The 17,558-nt window shown below is 49.7% G+C and overlaps 1 protein-coding gene across 1 annotated transcript in view; it reads left to right on the top strand.

Annotated features, from left to right (window-relative positions):
* The window catches only part of EML2 (EMAP like 2), a gene marked incomplete in the record, with an annotated part of 85,222 nt that extends 74,302 nt beyond the window's left edge, over positions 1 to 10,920 (top strand). Inside the window, 11 exon segments of the mRNA XM_073598036.1 lie at positions 3,517 to 3,648; positions 4,808 to 4,875; positions 5,441 to 5,529; positions 5,611 to 5,708; positions 6,138 to 6,195; positions 6,198 to 6,224; positions 7,348 to 7,404; positions 7,407 to 7,434; positions 7,539 to 7,546; positions 8,951 to 9,081; positions 10,495 to 10,920. Coding sequence (XP_073454137.1) covers positions 3,517 to 3,648; positions 4,808 to 4,875; positions 5,441 to 5,529; positions 5,611 to 5,708; positions 6,138 to 6,195; positions 6,198 to 6,224; positions 7,348 to 7,404; positions 7,407 to 7,434; positions 7,539 to 7,546; positions 8,951 to 9,081; positions 10,495 to 10,620 — 822 coding nt within the window.
* Between the last annotated feature and the right edge of the window lie 6,638 nt (positions 10,921 to 17,558).

Raw genomic sequence — 17,558 nt, 5'->3', positions numbered from 1 at the left:
CTGACAACAACAAAGCCTGGGGAATGCCCGGGAAAAAACCAAAGCCTACTTACCACCAGCTCGCAGACAGCCGAATAAACCTGTCTAACAGTAAGCGTTAAAAACAGGGGTTTAGTCCGCACGCTTTAAGAAGGGGTGGGCTCCCCTTCAGTCCACATGCCCTCATTTATCCATCAGAATGCATGTGCCTCCACTGTGGGGACACTCATATTTTAGTGTTAGGACCAGAGATACCAGGGTGCCGTGACATGGCTCACGCATGCGTTTGCAAATGTGTGCGGACTAAACCCCTGTTTTTAATGCATACTGTTAGACAGGTTTATTCGGTTGTCTGTGAGCTGGTGGTAAGTAGGCTTTGTTTTTTTTTTTGTTTTTTTTTCCTGGGCATTCCCCAGGCTGCTTTGTTACCTGTTTTAGCCCTCCAATGCCGCTTACTGCAATAGCCAGCTATAGATGAGGGTGGTGGCAAGTTTTTTTTGTTATCATGTTTAGACCATACACCTGAGATGGACCTCACAATCAATCACACACCCGGGAAGACCACAAACCTCGCAATCCCTCATGCTACGAGATCATATACCTGGGCAGACCATAGACCTGAGATGGACTTCACAATCCCTCAGGCCAACAGGTCTTACACCCATGCAGACCGTAGACCTGAGATGGACCTCATATACCCAGATTATACACCCGGGCAGACCATAGACCTGAGGTGGACCTCACAATCCCTCAGACCAACAGGTCATACACCCAGGCAGACCGTAGACCTGAGATGGACCTCACACACCCAGATTATACACCCCGGCAGACTATAGACCTGAGGTGGACCTCACAATCCCTCAGACCAACAGGTCATACACCCAGGCAGACCGTAGACCTGAGATGAACCTTACAATCCCTCACACAGCCAGATCATACACCTGGGCAGACCATAGACCTCAGATGGACCTCACAATCCCTCATATCTGGGCAGACCATAAACCTGAGATGGACCTCACAATCCTTCAGACCGCCAGATCATACAGCTGGGCAGACCATAGACCTGAGATGGACAGATTGGGCTAGAGAATTCCAAAGGATAGGAGAGGCTGAAGAGAAGTCCTGGAGGCGAGTATGGGAGGAGATGACAAGGTAACTAGAGAGCAAGTATAGGTGTAGACAGAAAAGATATTCTCCTGCGCTCGTGCTGGCGATTTTAGTACAAAATGGTAGTATTTTCAAATAATATATTATATTATATGAAGAGAACATGCGTGTCCCGCTGTCTGAACTGACTGGGGGAAATCTGTAAAAGCTGAGTGATAAGGGAGAAAGGCGTGTGACCTAACGCATGAATCAAGTTGATAAATAAAGTTTATTCTAAACAAATAAATACAACGAAAATTACTAGGTGTTCATAAAAACAGGTTACAATATTCTCATTTGATAAAATAGTGGAAATTTATTGTAAAACCCATGAAAGGGTAGAGGCTAAATCAATGGCTAACGCGTTTCGAGGTGATTCCCCTTCATCAGAGCCTTGGAAGACAGAAAATGGTCTGTATCATGTGGTGGGTTTATATAGAGAGCGATGACTGCGTGGGAGATGTGTCACATGGCAGATGGTGGATTCCCCTCTGTTCTAGTGGTTGGCTGGAGACCATCACAGGGTCATATTCAGCACACTACTGCACTCTGACAGGAGGATCGCAGGGTCAGCCAACGATCGATCCAGACCTGTAGCCACTTTATACAAGCTGCAACTCCTTCACCAGCCGGTGTGCAGGTTCAGATGACAAACATTAACAACTAATGAACTACAATTTCTGTACAACGGAGCCAAGAGCGTTGTGATGTGGATGGGAACACCACTAGAACAGAGGAGAATCCACCATCTGCCATGTGACAGATCTCCCACGCAGTCATCGCTCTTGACAGAGAAGTCAGGGAAAGGGGCCTGTTGGGGAGGTAATATTATGAGCTTGGTTTTGCATAGATTGAGTTTCAGGAAGTGGTGTGACATCCAGACTAATATGTTTGTCAGTAAATTAGTGATACGTGAGGAGATTGATGGGGTGAGCTGAAGGGTAGAGAGATAGATTTGGGTGTTGTCAGCATAGAAATGATAAGCCATGAGAGGCAATCAGCTGACCCAGGAAGGAGGTGTAGATGGAGAATAGGAGAGGTCCAAGAAGAGAACCTTGGGGAACCCCCGCCAGAGAAATGAAGGGGAGAGGAGGAAGTAGAATTGTAAGTGACCCTGAAGGTGTGGTGGGATAGGTAGGATGAGAACCAGTGAAGAACACAGTCATGGAGACCAGAAAAGAAGTAACATTTTTTGAGGGGGGTCAGGTCAACTGTATTTAAGGCAGCAGAGCAGTCCAGAAATAAGAGTACAGAATAGTGTCCATTTGTTTTTGCGTTTAGTATGTCATTTGTGAGTTTTAGGAGAGCAGTTTCTGTGGAGTGTTGTGGGCGCAATCATACACCTTGGCAAACCATAGACCTGAGATGGACCTTACAATCTTTTAGACCACCAGATCACACACCTGGGCAGACCATAGACCCGAGATGGACCTCACAATCCCTCACCCACCTGGGCAGACCATAGACCTGAGATGGACCTCACAATCCCTCACACGCCTGGGCAGACCATAGACCTGAGATGGACCTCACAATCCCTCACACGCCTGGGCAGACCATAGACCCGAGATGGACCTCACACACCCAGATCATACACCTGGGCAGACCACAGACCTGAGATGGACCTCACAATCCCTCACACACCCAGATCTCCCACCTGGGCAGACCATAGACATGGGATGGACCTTGCAATCTCTCAGACCCCAGATCATACACCTGGGCAGACTATAGACCCGAGATGGACCTCACACACCAGATCATACACCTGGGCAGACCATAGGCCTGAGATGGACCTCAGACCACCAGATCACACACCTGGGCAGACGGTAGACCTGAGATGGAGGTCAGAAGGTTAAATACATTTTTTCCATAAAAATGCATTATAGTGTTGGCGGGATGTGAATGTTTATGCCCTCTGCAGGTAACACTATCAATATGGTATCCGCAGACATGCAATTGTTTTCTGATTACATTACATGCAGGTTTTAGAAAATGACCATTTAAAGTGTTCAGGTGACCTCAATGCAGTCACATGATGTAAAACAAAAAATCAATTCATATGATACAGTGGGGTTGATTTACTGAAACTAGAGTGCAAAACCAGGTGCAGCTCTGCATCGTCTTTCAGATGTTTTTTATTAATTTATTTTGCAAAGCTTAATTGAACAAGTTGAAGTTAGAAGCTGATTGTCTACCATGCAGAGCTGGACCAGATTTTGCACTCTCCAGTTTTAGTAAATCAACCCCATGGTGTCTGACCATTCAGATATTCCAGGTCCTCAGACTGATTTATTTCATAGCACTCATACTCGCCATCCTTCATGTAGTGCCGTAAGTGGAGGACTGAGAATTCTCGGGACATGACCCATGAGCTTCTCCTCTGCTCTCTTTTAGGGTCACACGGATGAACTATGGGGTCTTTGCTGCCACCCATCTCTCGATCTCTTCCTGACCTGTGGACATGACAAGCAGGTTCATCTCTGGAACAGCAAAGAGCATCAACCAGTCTGGAGCACCACACTGGAGGTGAGACGCCAGGATTGGGACCCTAAGGGCCGGAATTTGTACAGACCAGGGGTAGTCTGTGTTTAGTATGAATGTACCTCTCTCCTGCTGTCTGTAGCCAGTGCTGGCAAATTGGTCTCTGGTCTGCTCCAATACACTGCGAGATTACACTACGAGCAACCAGAAACCTCGTCCAACAGAGCATTGAGGGGGGGGGGGGGGGGGCAGAATCTAGTGAACAATCCCAGCACAGGGCAGTACTCCTGTATGGGAGGGTGTCTAGGATATGATCCTGGTATGGGGGTAGTACTCCTGTATGGGAGGGTGTCTAGGATATGATCCTGGTATGGGGGTAGTACTCCTGTATGGGGGGGGGGGGGTGTCTAGGACACGATCCTGGTATGGGGGCAGTACTCCTGTATGGGGGGTGTCTAGGACATGTTCCTGGTATGGGGGCAGTACTCTTGTATGGGAGCGGGGTGTCTAGGACATGATCCTGGTATGGGGGCAGTACTCCTGTATGGGAGGGGGGGTGTCTAGGACATGTTCCTGGTATGGGGGCAGTACTCCTGTATGGGAGGGGGGGTGTCTAGGACATGTTCCTGGTATGGGGGCAGTACTCCTGTATGGGGGGTGTCTAGGACATGTTCCTGGTATGGGGGTAGTACTCCTGTATGGGGGGTGTCTAGGACATGATCCTGGTATGGGGGCAGTGCTCCTGTATGGGGGGTGTCTAGGACATGATCCTGGTATGGGGGCAGTGCTCCTGTATGGGGGGTGTCTAGGAGATGATCTTGGTATGGGGGCAGTACACCGGTATGGGGGGGGGGGGGGGGGCACAGGAAGTGGATGGATGAGTAAAATCTGGTTGTCAGATTTGGAGGGGATCCTTATTCGATGTGACTGGACAGGGCAGTGATCCCTCCCAGACTTTGGATCCTCGGGTTCCTCTGTGCCGAGGTCACACCGCTCATTGGAGACACACTCATCATTGTCTGATGGAGCCAATAAATGTTACTGCACCTTCTTCTAGTTGTCTGTTAAAAATGGGTTTTTTTTGTGACTGTAATTTTGTCTGGTACCTCGATCAATACTGCATTACAGGTGCACTTCAGTAGGCTGCACTCTGCATACTTTATATAACATTTTTGTCTCCATATCCCCCCCCCCCCCCGAATAGGACGCTGTGAGAGTGGCTGGCTTTCACCCATCCGGCAGTGTCGTAGCTGTGGGGACCTGTACTGGAAGGTAAGGAACCGTATATACAAGGATGGCCCTTCGCTGTACTCCATTAGAAGTCATGGTCCTCCTCTGTACTCCATTATAGGTCATGGTCCTCCTCTGTACTCCATTATAGGTCACGGTCCTCCTATTGTACTCCATTATAGGTCATGGTCCACCTCTTTACTCCATTATAGGTCATGGTCCACCTCTATACTCCATTATAGGTCATGGTCCACCTCTATACTCCATTATAGGTCATGGTCCACCTCTATACTCCATTATAGGTCATGATCCTCCTCTGTATTCCATTATAGGTCATGGTCCTCCTCTGTACTCCATTATAGGTTATGGTCCTCCTCTGTACTCCTTTTATAGGCCATGGTCCTCCTCTGTACTCCATTATAGGTCATGGTCCTCCTCTGTACTCCATTATAGGTCATGGTCCTCCTCTGTACTCCATTATAGGTCATGGTCCTCCTCCGTTCTCTGTTATAGGCGATGGCCTTCCTCTGTTCTTGGTAATAATTGATGGTCATTAGAAGGATGATATGGTCTGCTCTGTATAACACTCCAGTGTTCTGTCTTGCAGGTTCCTGGTGCTGGACGCTCAGTCCCATGTCATAGTAACCAGTATCTCAGATGCTGGGGAGCAGATCAGTTGTATCTCCTACAGTCCCGGTATGTTCCTTGTCCCCTGTGACACGCTCCCCGTGTATTGATTGCTCTGTGATGCTCATGGTCTTCATGCCTCTGTTACAGATGGTCAGTATTTGGCTGTTGGGTCACACGACAACTTCACTTATCTCTACGAAGTGGCAGAGGAAGGGCGAGAGTATCGGCGCGTAGGCAAGTGTATGGTGAGTGACCTCTGTCCACTGCAGGCTACTGGTGAGGTGTATGGACTGTGTACAGGAGGGGTGTGGGAATGGTATGCAGGGGGGGGTGTATGGACTGTATATCATACATAAGGGGCGTGTTGGGAGCGGTATACAGGGGGTGTATGGACTGTGTATCATACATAAGGGGCGTATTGGGAGCGGTATACGGGGGGGGGGGGGGGGGGTGTATGGACTGTGTATCATACATAAGGGGCGTATTGGGAGCGGTATACAGGGGGTGTATGGACTGTGTATCATACATAAGGGGCGTATTGGGAGCGGTATACAGGGGGGGTGTATGGACTGTGTATCATACATAAGGGGCATATTGGGAATGGTATACAGGGGGGTGTATGGACTGTATATCATATGTGGAGCGGTATACAGCCCAGTCCTTTGTATTTCCAGGGTCACTCCAGCTACATCACACACCTGGACTGGGCTTCAGACAGTTCCAGCTTCATGACCACAGCGGAGACTACGAAGTCCTATACTGTGAGTCCCAGAGAGTGTCTATAAATCTCGGTACAACAGCTGGATAGCCGGCAACTGATTGACTTCTCTACAACGCCTGGCGGGTTTCCCTGAATGATCCGTGCCGCATTCTATCAGTGTATTGTGATGGTGGGGAGTCTCCTCGCTGGTAGAATACAATTGCTCAACGAGAGGATTTCCCACCCACATCTAGTATATCGATGGGGCAATCGGGGGCAGTTTTTTTTTGTTCAATCCGCCAGCTGAAAATAAATAATGAAGGAGCAGAGTCCTCCAGCAGTGCAGAGTATTTCAGGAGAGGAGAGTTATAGAGGAAGGAGCAGAGTCCTCCAGCAGTGCAGAGTATTTCAGGAGAGGAGAGTTATAGAGGAAGGAGATGAGTCCTCCAGCAGAGTATTTCAGGAGAGGAGAGTTATAGAGGAAGGAGAGAAGTCCTCCAGCAGAGTATTTTCAGGAGAGGAGAGTTATAGAGGAAGGAGCAGAGTCCTCCAGCAGTGCAGAGTATTTCAGGAGAGAGAGGTTATAGAGGAAGGAGCAGAGTCCTCCAGCAGAGTATTTCAGAGGAGGAGGAGTTATAGAGGAAGGAGCAGAGTCGTCCTCCAGCAGAGCAGAGTATTTCAGGAGAGGAGAGTTATAGAGGAAGGAGGCAGAGTCCTCCAGCAGAGTATTTCAGGAGAGGAGAGTTATAGAGGAAGGAGCAGAGTCCTCCAGCAGTGCAGAGTATTTCAGGAGAGGAGTGTGTATAGAGGAAGGAGAGGAATCCTCCAGCAGAGCAGAGTATTCAGGAGAGGAGAGTTTAGAGGAAGGAGCAGAGTCCTCCAGCGTGCTGAGTATTTCAGGAGAGGAGAGTTTTAGAGGAAGGAGCAGAGTCCTCCAGCAGTGCTAGTATTCAGGAGAGGAGAGTTAGAGGATGGAGCAGAGTCGTCCTCCAGCAGAGCAGAGTATTTCAGGAGAGGAGAGTTATAGAGGAAGGAGCAGAGTCCTCCAGCAGAGTATGTCAGGAGAGGAGAGTTATAGAGGAAGGAGCAGAGTCCTCCAGCAGAAAGAAGGTGTGCTGAGGTGTTGGGTAATGGGATACATTGTATATAGATGAAGTAGATGATGTTCTTCTTTCTCTGCTCAGGGGATCCGGACTCAGCGAAGCAGATTGTCAGTGCGGAGAGTGTGAGGAACGCGGAGTGGAGAACGCTTCCTGTACTCTCAGCTTCATGTGCTGGGTAAGTGAAGTGCGGTAAGACATGGTCAGGCCGGAGCTCTCTGCTACAGGATAACAAATTACTTGGAGAATGCAGGTCAATGTTGGTGGCACTATAGTCTTCTTGGTCCCTATGGGGGGGGGAAACTGATGATGGCACTAGGTAGGTCCTTTATGGTCCCTGTGTGTTGGGGGGTCCTGCTGCAGAACTTTGTGAGGCCTAAAAAAAAAATAAAAATCTAGATATCTGCATAAATGGTTCCTAACTGTGCACTGAACAAATGCTTTAAAAGCAGAAGAGAAAACGTGCCATACAACTGACTGGATGGTGCACGCTTTCCTTGATTGGTTGGCGTGCCTTCTCCCCTGAGTGGTTGGTATGCCCTGGATATCAGACCCAAGTTATCAATGTCCTCCAATGAGATGTATATTAGACCCAGGTTATAGATGTCCTCCAATGAGATGGATATCAGACCCAGGTTATAGATGTCCTCCAATGAGATGTATATTAGACCCAGGTTATAGATGACCTACAATGAGATGTATATTAGACCCAGGTTACAGATGTCCTCCAATGAGATGGATATCAGACCCAGGGTTACAGATGTCCGCCAATGAGATGGATATCAGACCCAGGGTATAGATGTCCTCCAATGAGATGGATATCAGACCCAGGTTATAGATGTCCTCCAATGAAATGGATATCAGACCAGGTTACAGATGTCCTCCAATGAGATGTATATTAGTCCCCAGGTTATAGATGTCCTCCAATGAGATGGATATCAGACCCAGGTTCTAGTTGTCCTACAATGAGATGGATATCAGACCTGGGTATCCTGTATTGTGATTCTCTTTTAACATTTTTGACTCGCCATATCATTATCCAGGGGTTCATTTACTATTTCCATCTGCATATTTGAGGCATGTGTGTGGTATTGATTAGAGATCAATGATCAGATCACATTTTATGAGCCATCTGTGCAGGAATTCCAATAAAGGTTCACCGCCTTCTGCTGAGTGCGGTCCATGACACCGACATGTGACCCAGACGGTGATGATTTGGTGTGTCAGTGGGTGGAGATGGAGAAGTATTTGGAGTGGCAGGCTGGGCTGATCCTATAGAGGGGGAGAAGCCAGATGGGGAGATCCGATTGTGACCTACTGGCCAGCAGGGGGTGATAAACTACAAAAGATTTTTCACTTAGAAGTTATAAGGAGCCTTACAATAACCCAAGGAGGCCTGAGCCAATCCGAGTGATGGACATAATCTGAGGACCTGGAATGTACCCAGCAGGCCCCTCTGCTAAAGTGGAACTCTGGGCAAAGCAAAGATGAACCTTTATGAGAAGGTGAGCGCTGTGAGCATCCAGCCAATGTTCTATGGTTTGTCCCCTCCCCTGTAATGGTCACTTTACCTGGACAGAACTAGCAGGGGGTGGTAATGCTTCATACTGTCATTTAGTGGTTTGAATACCATAGAGTGACCAGATGATACAGGATCCCTTCCTACTAACACATGTCTCTTCTCCAGGGGTGTGGCCAGATGGAGCAGATGGGACAGATATAAATTCTGTCACCAAGTCACATGACCGGAAGCTGTTGGCCACAGGAGACGACTTTGGAGGAGTGCGTTTGTTCAGCTACCCCTGTGTGGTCCCTCGGGTAAGGGCGCTCATCATATGAGGATATGTCTGTGTGTTGCTGTATGTGGCTAGTATGTAGGTTCCACATACAGTATAGTTACATTGTCATGGCCAACATACGTGAACAGCGGAGGATTACTCTGCACTCAGACACACCGATCAGCCATAACATTATGACCACCCACCTAATATTGGGTAGGTCCCCCTTTCCTGACCTGTCCAAACATGGCCTCCACTAGACCTCTGAAGGTACGCTGTGGTATCTGGCACCAAGCCGTCACTAGTAGTTCCTTTTAGGTCCTGTATGTTGTGAGGTGGGGCTTCTATGGTTAGGGCTTGTGTTTCCCGCACATCCAACAGATGCTCGATTGGATTGAGATGTGGAGAATTTGGAGTCAACACCTCAAACTTGTGGAGCTTATTCCCCACCTCCATGTATGAGCCTTCCCTCCCCCACCTCCATGAATTGAGCCTTCGCTCCCCACCTCCATCAATGAGCCTCCCCTCCCCACCTCCATCAATGAGCCTTGGTCGCCCATGACCCTGCCACCGGTTGGTTCTCTTTCCTTATCCTACAAGAGTTGCAGGTTTGGAGTTGCTCTGACCCCTGTCGTCTACACATTACAATCTGGTCCTTGTCAGAGTCCCACCAATCTTTACACTTGTCCATTTTTTTTTTTTCTGCTTTCATTACATCAACTTCAGGGACAACATGTTCACTTGCTGCCTAATATGTCCCACCCACTTTCAGGTGCCATTGTAACCAGATAATCAAAGTCATTCACCTGTCAGTGGTCACAATGTTCTGGCTGATTAATGTATATAGAAGGGGGAGGGGTGGATGTCCCCTTCAATGTACATCTTACCCTTAATCATGGCTGACGTTACAGGCAGGTAATCCATACGGGCTGGTGAATAGTTGGCTGTGGAGGGTATGATGTCTGTTTCCGGTTACTATGGGGGAGGTGATGACTAGTTCTGGCTGGGCAATTTGGGGGATGGGATTGGTTCTGGGCAATATGGGGGGGAAATGATTGATTGTGGTCGCTATGGGGGGAAGGGATTGGGTGCGGTCGCTAGGGGGGGGTTGGGTGCGGTCACTATGAGGGAGGGGGGGGGTTGGGTGCGGTCACTATGAGGGAGGGAGGGGGGGTTGGGTGCGGTCACTATGAGGGAGGGAGGGGGGGTTGGGTGCGGTCACTATGGGGGGGGGGGGGGACTGGGTGCGGTCACTATGGGGGGGGGGACTGGGTGCGGTCACTATGGGGGGGGGGGGGACTGGGTGCGGTCACTATGGGGGGGGGGGGGGGGGGGAGGGACTGGGTGCGGTCACTATGGGGGGGGGGGGGAGGGACTGGGTGCGGTCACTATGGGGGTGATGGGATAATTGGTTCCAGTGACACTGACCCTTGCCTCCATTGTCTCATTCCAGGCTCCCAGTCACCGGTATGGTGGGCACAGCAGTCATGTGACCCGCCTCTCCTTCCTGCACAATGACAGCGCTCTGATCTCTGTTGGTGGAAAGGACAGCACCATACTGCAATGGATGGTCATATGACCCGTACCGCCGGCAGCGTCCTGCACAGCACCTCTAGCCGTCTTCCCTGTAGCTCCGCCCCGCCTCGCCTCCTCCCCCGTTCCTGTAGCGGGCTTTTGATATGCACAGTTCTTGCTTCCAGCTGATTGGTTGACACACACAAGGCACCTCCCATTTCCTGTGGACAGACGGAAAGCATGTTACCACGGACAATCTCCACTACAGACCCCGCCCCCCAGATGGCGGGGGAGCACCTTGTCCTAGACATAGAACCGCACACAGGCCTGACTGCAAATGTCCTGCAATAAAGAATGTCAGAGATCCCCGACTTCGCTCTATTATTCTCACCTGAGCATTTTATATAATATGAGGATTGAAATGGGTACAGAGAAGCCCCTCCCCTACATTGACTAGCACCAATTACCCTATATACCCCGGTGAGGGGACAGCCAAGCGCACGGCTGTCACCAATTGCCCTATATACCACGGGGCGGTGACAGCCAGGTGTATGGCTATCACCAATTGCCCTATACCCTGGTGAGGGGACAGCCAGGCACAGGGCTATCAGAAGTTGGAGGTTGTAGCTGGCCTCTTGGACATCCTCTGGGCCATATAATGAAAGCCTCGGCTTGGACCATAGCCATGTCCCTGGCTGCACTAAGCTGAGAGATGGGGGACATTAGGGGTGGAGCCTCTGGTGTAGCTGTGCATGGCATCCAATCAGATTTTAACTTCAGCTTTGTAACGAAATGTCCCACACTCTGCTTGAGTGCTTTTCATATACCGCTTCATCCCAGTCCGAATATAGATATCGGATAATCCAAGCGCTCCCAACAACAAACAAGGTGAGACTCATTTGGTTTCTGAACATGGACTGAACTGATTTATTTGAGGTGACACACAAATATATACAGCAGGCTGACAATATAAACTGTAACCAGAAACCTAATTAACATGAGCTAATTATCTAATCATTTAGCCAGACTAGGTGACTCCGAGATATGACCTTTCAGGGTAGACTTGCCGTCTCCTCACTTACAACTTACAATATACGTAAATAGAAACACATCCCCTAATAGTTTGCTAGGAGACAAAGGTGTGCTAATGAGCACAATGAACTACTGGGTGAAAGACCCGGGCTTTCCAGATCCCATTAATCAGCATTCCTTTCACTGACATCTGTCCACTGAGTCCCAAGCTGGCCGAGACCATCATGGCCTCCTTAATAATGTCCTTTTGCATTACATAACAGAATATCTTCCTAAATCCTTGTAGCTCCCTCAAATGCCAGGGCCCATAATCAGTAGGCAAGAGGCTGCATTCAGTCCCCTCCAAAAGCCTCTGTCCCGGGTGAGTCTGTCACATTTCTCCCCCATCCAAAGTCGACTAACAAGGTCCCACGACCCCCACCTGGATGGACATGCGTTAGTCGCATAGCTTCCAACTGTCCCTGATTTGGAACAATGTCCCTTGTTTCCCCTCATTTGGGTCTGATTTATATAATTGTATATAAAATTTACTATTTATCTCTCAAAGTGTTTCCCAGTGCTAAACCTTTCATCCAATCTCTAAATTGCTGCATTTGTAAATACTAAAAGCCAATATAAAGGAATAGTAGTGGTAAAAAGCATTTCTGGGAGTTAACCAATCCATTTTTTTTTTTTTTGTACAATTCTACTTTAAGGGGGTGTGGCGGGGGGGGGGGGGGGGTGTCCTATGCCTACATACTTTTGCTAATAGGTGTCCCTCATTCCTCTTTCAGAAAGTTGGTAGGTACAGTATCTCACAAAAGTAAGTACACCCCTCAGTGACATTTGTGTAAATCTTTTCTTCTATCTTTTCATGTGACAACACTGAAGAAATGACACTTGTCTACAATGTAAAGTAGTGAGTGTACAGCTTGTATAACAGTGTAAATTTACTGTCCCCTCAAAATAACTCAACACACAGCCATTAATGTCTAAACCGCTGGCAACAAAAGTCAGTACACCCCTAAGTGAAAATCTCCAAATTGGGCCCAATTAGCCATTTTCCCTCCCCGGTGTCATGTGACTCGTTAGTGTTACAAGGTCTCAGGTGTGAATGGGGAACAGGTGTGTTAAATTTGGTGTTATCGCTCTCACTCTCTCATACTGGTCACTGGAAGTTCAACATGGCACCTCATGGCAAAGAACTCTCTGAGGATCTGAAAAAAAGTCTTGTTGCTCTACATAAAGATGGCCTAGACCAGTGATGGCGAACCTTGGCACCTCAGATGTTTTGGAACTACATTTCCCATGATACTCATGCACTCTGCAGTGTAGTTGAGCATCATGGGAGATGCAGTTCCAAAACATCTGGGGTGCCAAGGTTCGCCATCACTGGTCTAAGCTATAAGAAGATTGCCAAGACCCTGAAACTGATCTGCAGCACGGTGGCCAAGACCATACAGCGGTATAACAGGACAGGTTCCACTCAGAACAGACCTCGCCATGGTCCACCAAAGGGGTTGAGGTCACGTGCTCAGCGTCATATCCAGAGGCTGTCTTTGGGAAATAGACGTATGAGTGCTGCCAGCATTGCTGCAGAGGTTGTAGGGGTGGGGGGTCAACCTATCAATGCTCAGACCATACGCTGCATCACATCGGTCTGCATGGCTGTCATCCCAGAAGGAAGCTTCTAAAGATGATGCACAAGAAAGTCCACAAACAGTTTACTGAAGACAAGCAGACTAAGGACATGGATTACTGGAACCATGTCCTGTGGTCTGATGAGACCAAGATAAACGTATTTGGTTCAGATGGTGACAAGCGTGTGTGGGGGCAACCAGGTGAGGAGGACAAAGACAAGTGTGTCTTGTCTACAGACAAGCATGGTGGTGGGAGTGTCATGATCTGGGGTTGCGTGAGTGCTGCCGGTGTCTTGCCGAATAAGTTCCTTCGGCGGATAAGTTCCCCCCCCTGTACTGCGCAGGCGCAGCGCCTGCGCAGTACGAACTCCTGACAGCCGCCGGAGATAGCCGAAGCTCAAGATCGACAATCAGCTGTACACGGCGCCTGCGCTCTGGGTTCAGGTTCCTTCCCTACCATCCAAGTGGACCTAGAGGGGGAATCTAAAAGAGCCGAGCGAAGCGTGGCGAGCGGCCCTCTTTCAGCCGCCGTGTACAGCTGATTTTCAGCTATTCCGCTTCGGCTATTTCCGCCGGATCCTACTGCGCAGGCGCAGCGCCTGCGCGGTAGAGGGGGAACTTATCAGCCGAGCGGAACTTTCTCGGCAGAACACAGGCACTGGGGAGCTACAGTTCACTGAGGGAATACAAACTGTAACCAGAAACCTAATTAACATGAGCTAGTTCTCTAATTATTTACCCAGACAGGCGACTCCGAGATATGCCATCTCCTCACTCCCAACTTACAATACACATAAGTAGAAACACATCCCGATGAGCACAATAAACTATTGGGTGAAAGACCCGGGCTTTCCAGATCCCATTAATCAGCATTCCTTTCACATACATCTGTCCACTGAGTCCCAAGCTGGCAGAGACCATCATGGCCTCCCTAATAATGTCCTTTTGCATTACATAACAGAATATCTTCCTAAATCCTTGCAGCTCCCTCAAATTCCAGGGCCCATAGTCGGTAGGCAAGAGGCTAGCATTCAATCCCCTCCAAAAGCCTCTGTCCCGGGTGAGTCTGTCACAAGCTTGTTCAGTTAAGTTTTGACAATAAAACCTGGAAGCTGCTTGGTTCCTATGCAGAGCTGCACCAGATTCTGCACTCTTCAGTTTTAGTAAATCCCCCCCTGTAGGGTGGCATGAATGAGAGATAAATACAAAAAATGGAGGAAAACAGTGATAATGAGGACTCTTCACTGCCAGAGACACACACAACCATGGATGACAGACAATGGGGGGAGGGGAGATACAACAATCAATATGGAAAATGTGATGAACGTCCTCCGATGTCACCAAACCTGTTCTCACCACAAGACGTCCCATCATCACACCCTCCGAAAGAGGAACTTCTCTCCCCCACCCTTCTCATACCTGCTCTCTCATCTTCATCTATCACTCACCTGTCTAGAGGACCCAGCCTTGTCCTGCTGCACTCTGTCCTCCAACTATCACAGCACTGTCCTGAGCCGCCATCTTGGTTTACCTCCATGGGCAAAAAAAAAAATCAGAAATTTATGATGTGAAAGTCAGAGGAGAAGACATAAAGACTCTCAGGAGAATGAAGATCATATAGAGACTGGCCACTCCCCACCTTACCACTATCATCCCCAGAGACCGACCATGCCCTCACCACCCACCTTATCACCATCATCTCCAGAGACCGACCACCCCTCCGTATCGCCATCATCTCCAGAGACCGACCGCCCCTCACCAACCACCTTATCACCATCATTCTCAGAGACCGACCACACCCTCACCACCCACCTCATTACCATCATCTCCAGAGACTGACCACCCCTCCGTATCACCATCATCTCCAGAGACTGGCCACCCCCCACCTTATCACCATCATCCCCAGAGACCGATCACGCCCCCCACCACCCAACTTATCACCATCATCTCCAGAGACCGACCACCCCTCCGTATCACCATCATCTCAAGAGACCGACCGCCCCTCACCAACCACCTTATCACCATCATTCTCAGAGACCGACCACACCCTCACCACCCACCTCATCACCATCATCTCCAGAGACTGACCACCCCTCCGTAGCACCATCATCTCCAGAGACTGGCCACCCCCCACCTTATCACCATCATCCCCAGAGACCGATCACGCCCCCCACCACCCAACTTATCACCATCATCTCCAGAGACCGACCACCCCTCCGTATCACCATCATCTCAAGAGACCGACCACCCCTTACCACCCACCTAATCACCATCATCTCCATAGACCGGCCTCCCCTCCGTATCACCATCATCTCAAGAGACCGACCACCCCTTACCACCCACCTTATCACCATAATTCCCAGAGACTGACCACGCCCTCACCACCCACCTCATCACCATCATCTCTAGAGACCGACCACCCCTCTGTATCACCATCATCTCCAGAAACCGGCCACCCCTCAGCTTATCACCATCATCCCCAGAGACCGATCACGCCCTCACCACCCAACCTATCACCATCATTCCCAGAGACCAACAACTTCCTCACCACCCAACTCATCACCGTCATCTCCAGAGACCGACCACACCCTCACCACCCACCTTATCACTATCGTCTCCAGAGACCAACCACCCCTCACCACCCACCTTATCACCATCATCTTCAGAGACCGACCACGCCCTCACCACCCACCTTATCACCATCATCTCCAGAGACCAGCCACACCTTACACTATATTGTCAAAAGTATTGGGACGCCTGCCTTTACACGCACATGAACTTTAATGAGATCCCAGTCTTAGTCCGTAGGGTTCAATATTGAGTTGGCCCACCCTTTCCAGCTATAAACAGCTTCAACTCTTCTGGGAAGGCTGTCCACAAGGTTTAGGAGTGTGTCTTTGGGAATGTTTGACCATTCTTCCAGAAGTGCATTTGTGAGGTAAGGCACTGATGTTGGACGAGAAAGCCTGGCTCGAGGTCTCAGCTCTAATTCATTCCAAAGGTTTTCTATTGGGTTGATCCAAATCATCATCATCATCTCCAGAGACCAGCCACCCCCTCACCACCCACCATCTCCAGAGACTGACCATGCCCTCACCACCCACCTTATCACCATCATCCCTAGAGACTTACCACCCCCTTATCCCCCCAAATTATCTCCATCTCCAGAGATCGACCACCTTTCCTTATCACCTTTATCTCCAGAGACCAACCACCCTCTCGTCACCCACCTTATCACTATCATCTGCAGAGACCAACCACCCCTCACCCCCCCACCTTATTACCATCATCTCCAGAAACTGACCACCCACCTTATCACCATAATCTCCAAAGACCAGCCACCCCTCACCACCCACCTTATCACCATCAAAAACAAAGGAATTGGGGAAAGTGGGACTTTAAATGAAGCACTTGGTAGCACATAGATAGTTGAGCTGATCTGTGGCAGGGTTGCCATGGCATCGGGTTTCTCCTGACCCGGGGGCTGTGACACGCACTACGGGCCTCCGCCCAGCCCCGCCTCCTATGACGCCTGGCGGGGCGGTGGCACATTACTGCGCGTCGACATCACGCTTCCCATGCCGTACGTGTGGCGTTCCCTGCGCCGTAACGTGGACATGCTTGGGCTTTCCACACTTGTTGACAGCGGAGGAGATTGGTCTGCCGGTGAGTCGGAGAATACTTCCAATTGTCGGCGCCCCTCCCCTGCAACGTGCAACACGGCGTGATGGGGGTGGGCGGCCCTTTGGTGGTGCTTATAGGGGCGTCCTTCCGGGCGGTCCCGGCACACAAGGCTCTCCTTACACTTCACTCCACACAATGGACTCTCTCCCTCCCTTTGGTTCCTCGTCCATACAGGTACCTATCCACCTTCACTTCTCACTTCCCCCATCTCTGCACTATTTTCCTGCATTGTTTTCATCTTGGTTGGTGGTCACTTTCTCTGGCATCCTCTTGGCTGCCAGTCCTTCACCTTGATTTTCAGCTTTCTTTGCACGGCCCCCCTTTTTCCCTTCCATCACTTGTTAACCTTTCAGCCCCTGTCCACCTCATTATCCCTCACCTTTCTCTCCATATTTCCCCTTAGAGATGCCTTGGGGTCCCATGCCCGCCCTGATCGCTGCCTGCTTGATTGCCCCCGCTGGGCTGTCCACCACGGCCCCCGGTAGGGAATGCCGCCTGTTCTTCTTGGTGCCCTGTCATTGTACCGCTAACCGATGGACCTCAACTGGTAGGTACGCACTTCGATGCTGATTGGGTCCCTACCCTACCCCATCATTATTGACGGATTGTTTTCCCTATCATTCCCACTATAGATCATCACACGCATGCTCCTGACGAGTGGCAGATT

This window comes from Aquarana catesbeiana, linkage group LG09 (assembly GCF_042186555.1).
Source record: "Aquarana catesbeiana isolate 2022-GZ linkage group LG09, ASM4218655v1, whole genome shotgun sequence".
NCBI classification, from domain to species: domain Eukaryota; kingdom Metazoa; phylum Chordata; class Amphibia; order Anura; family Ranidae; genus Aquarana; species Aquarana catesbeiana.
Note: the sequence above shows the minus strand (reverse complement) of the source record. Positions and strands in the feature narration are given on the sequence as shown.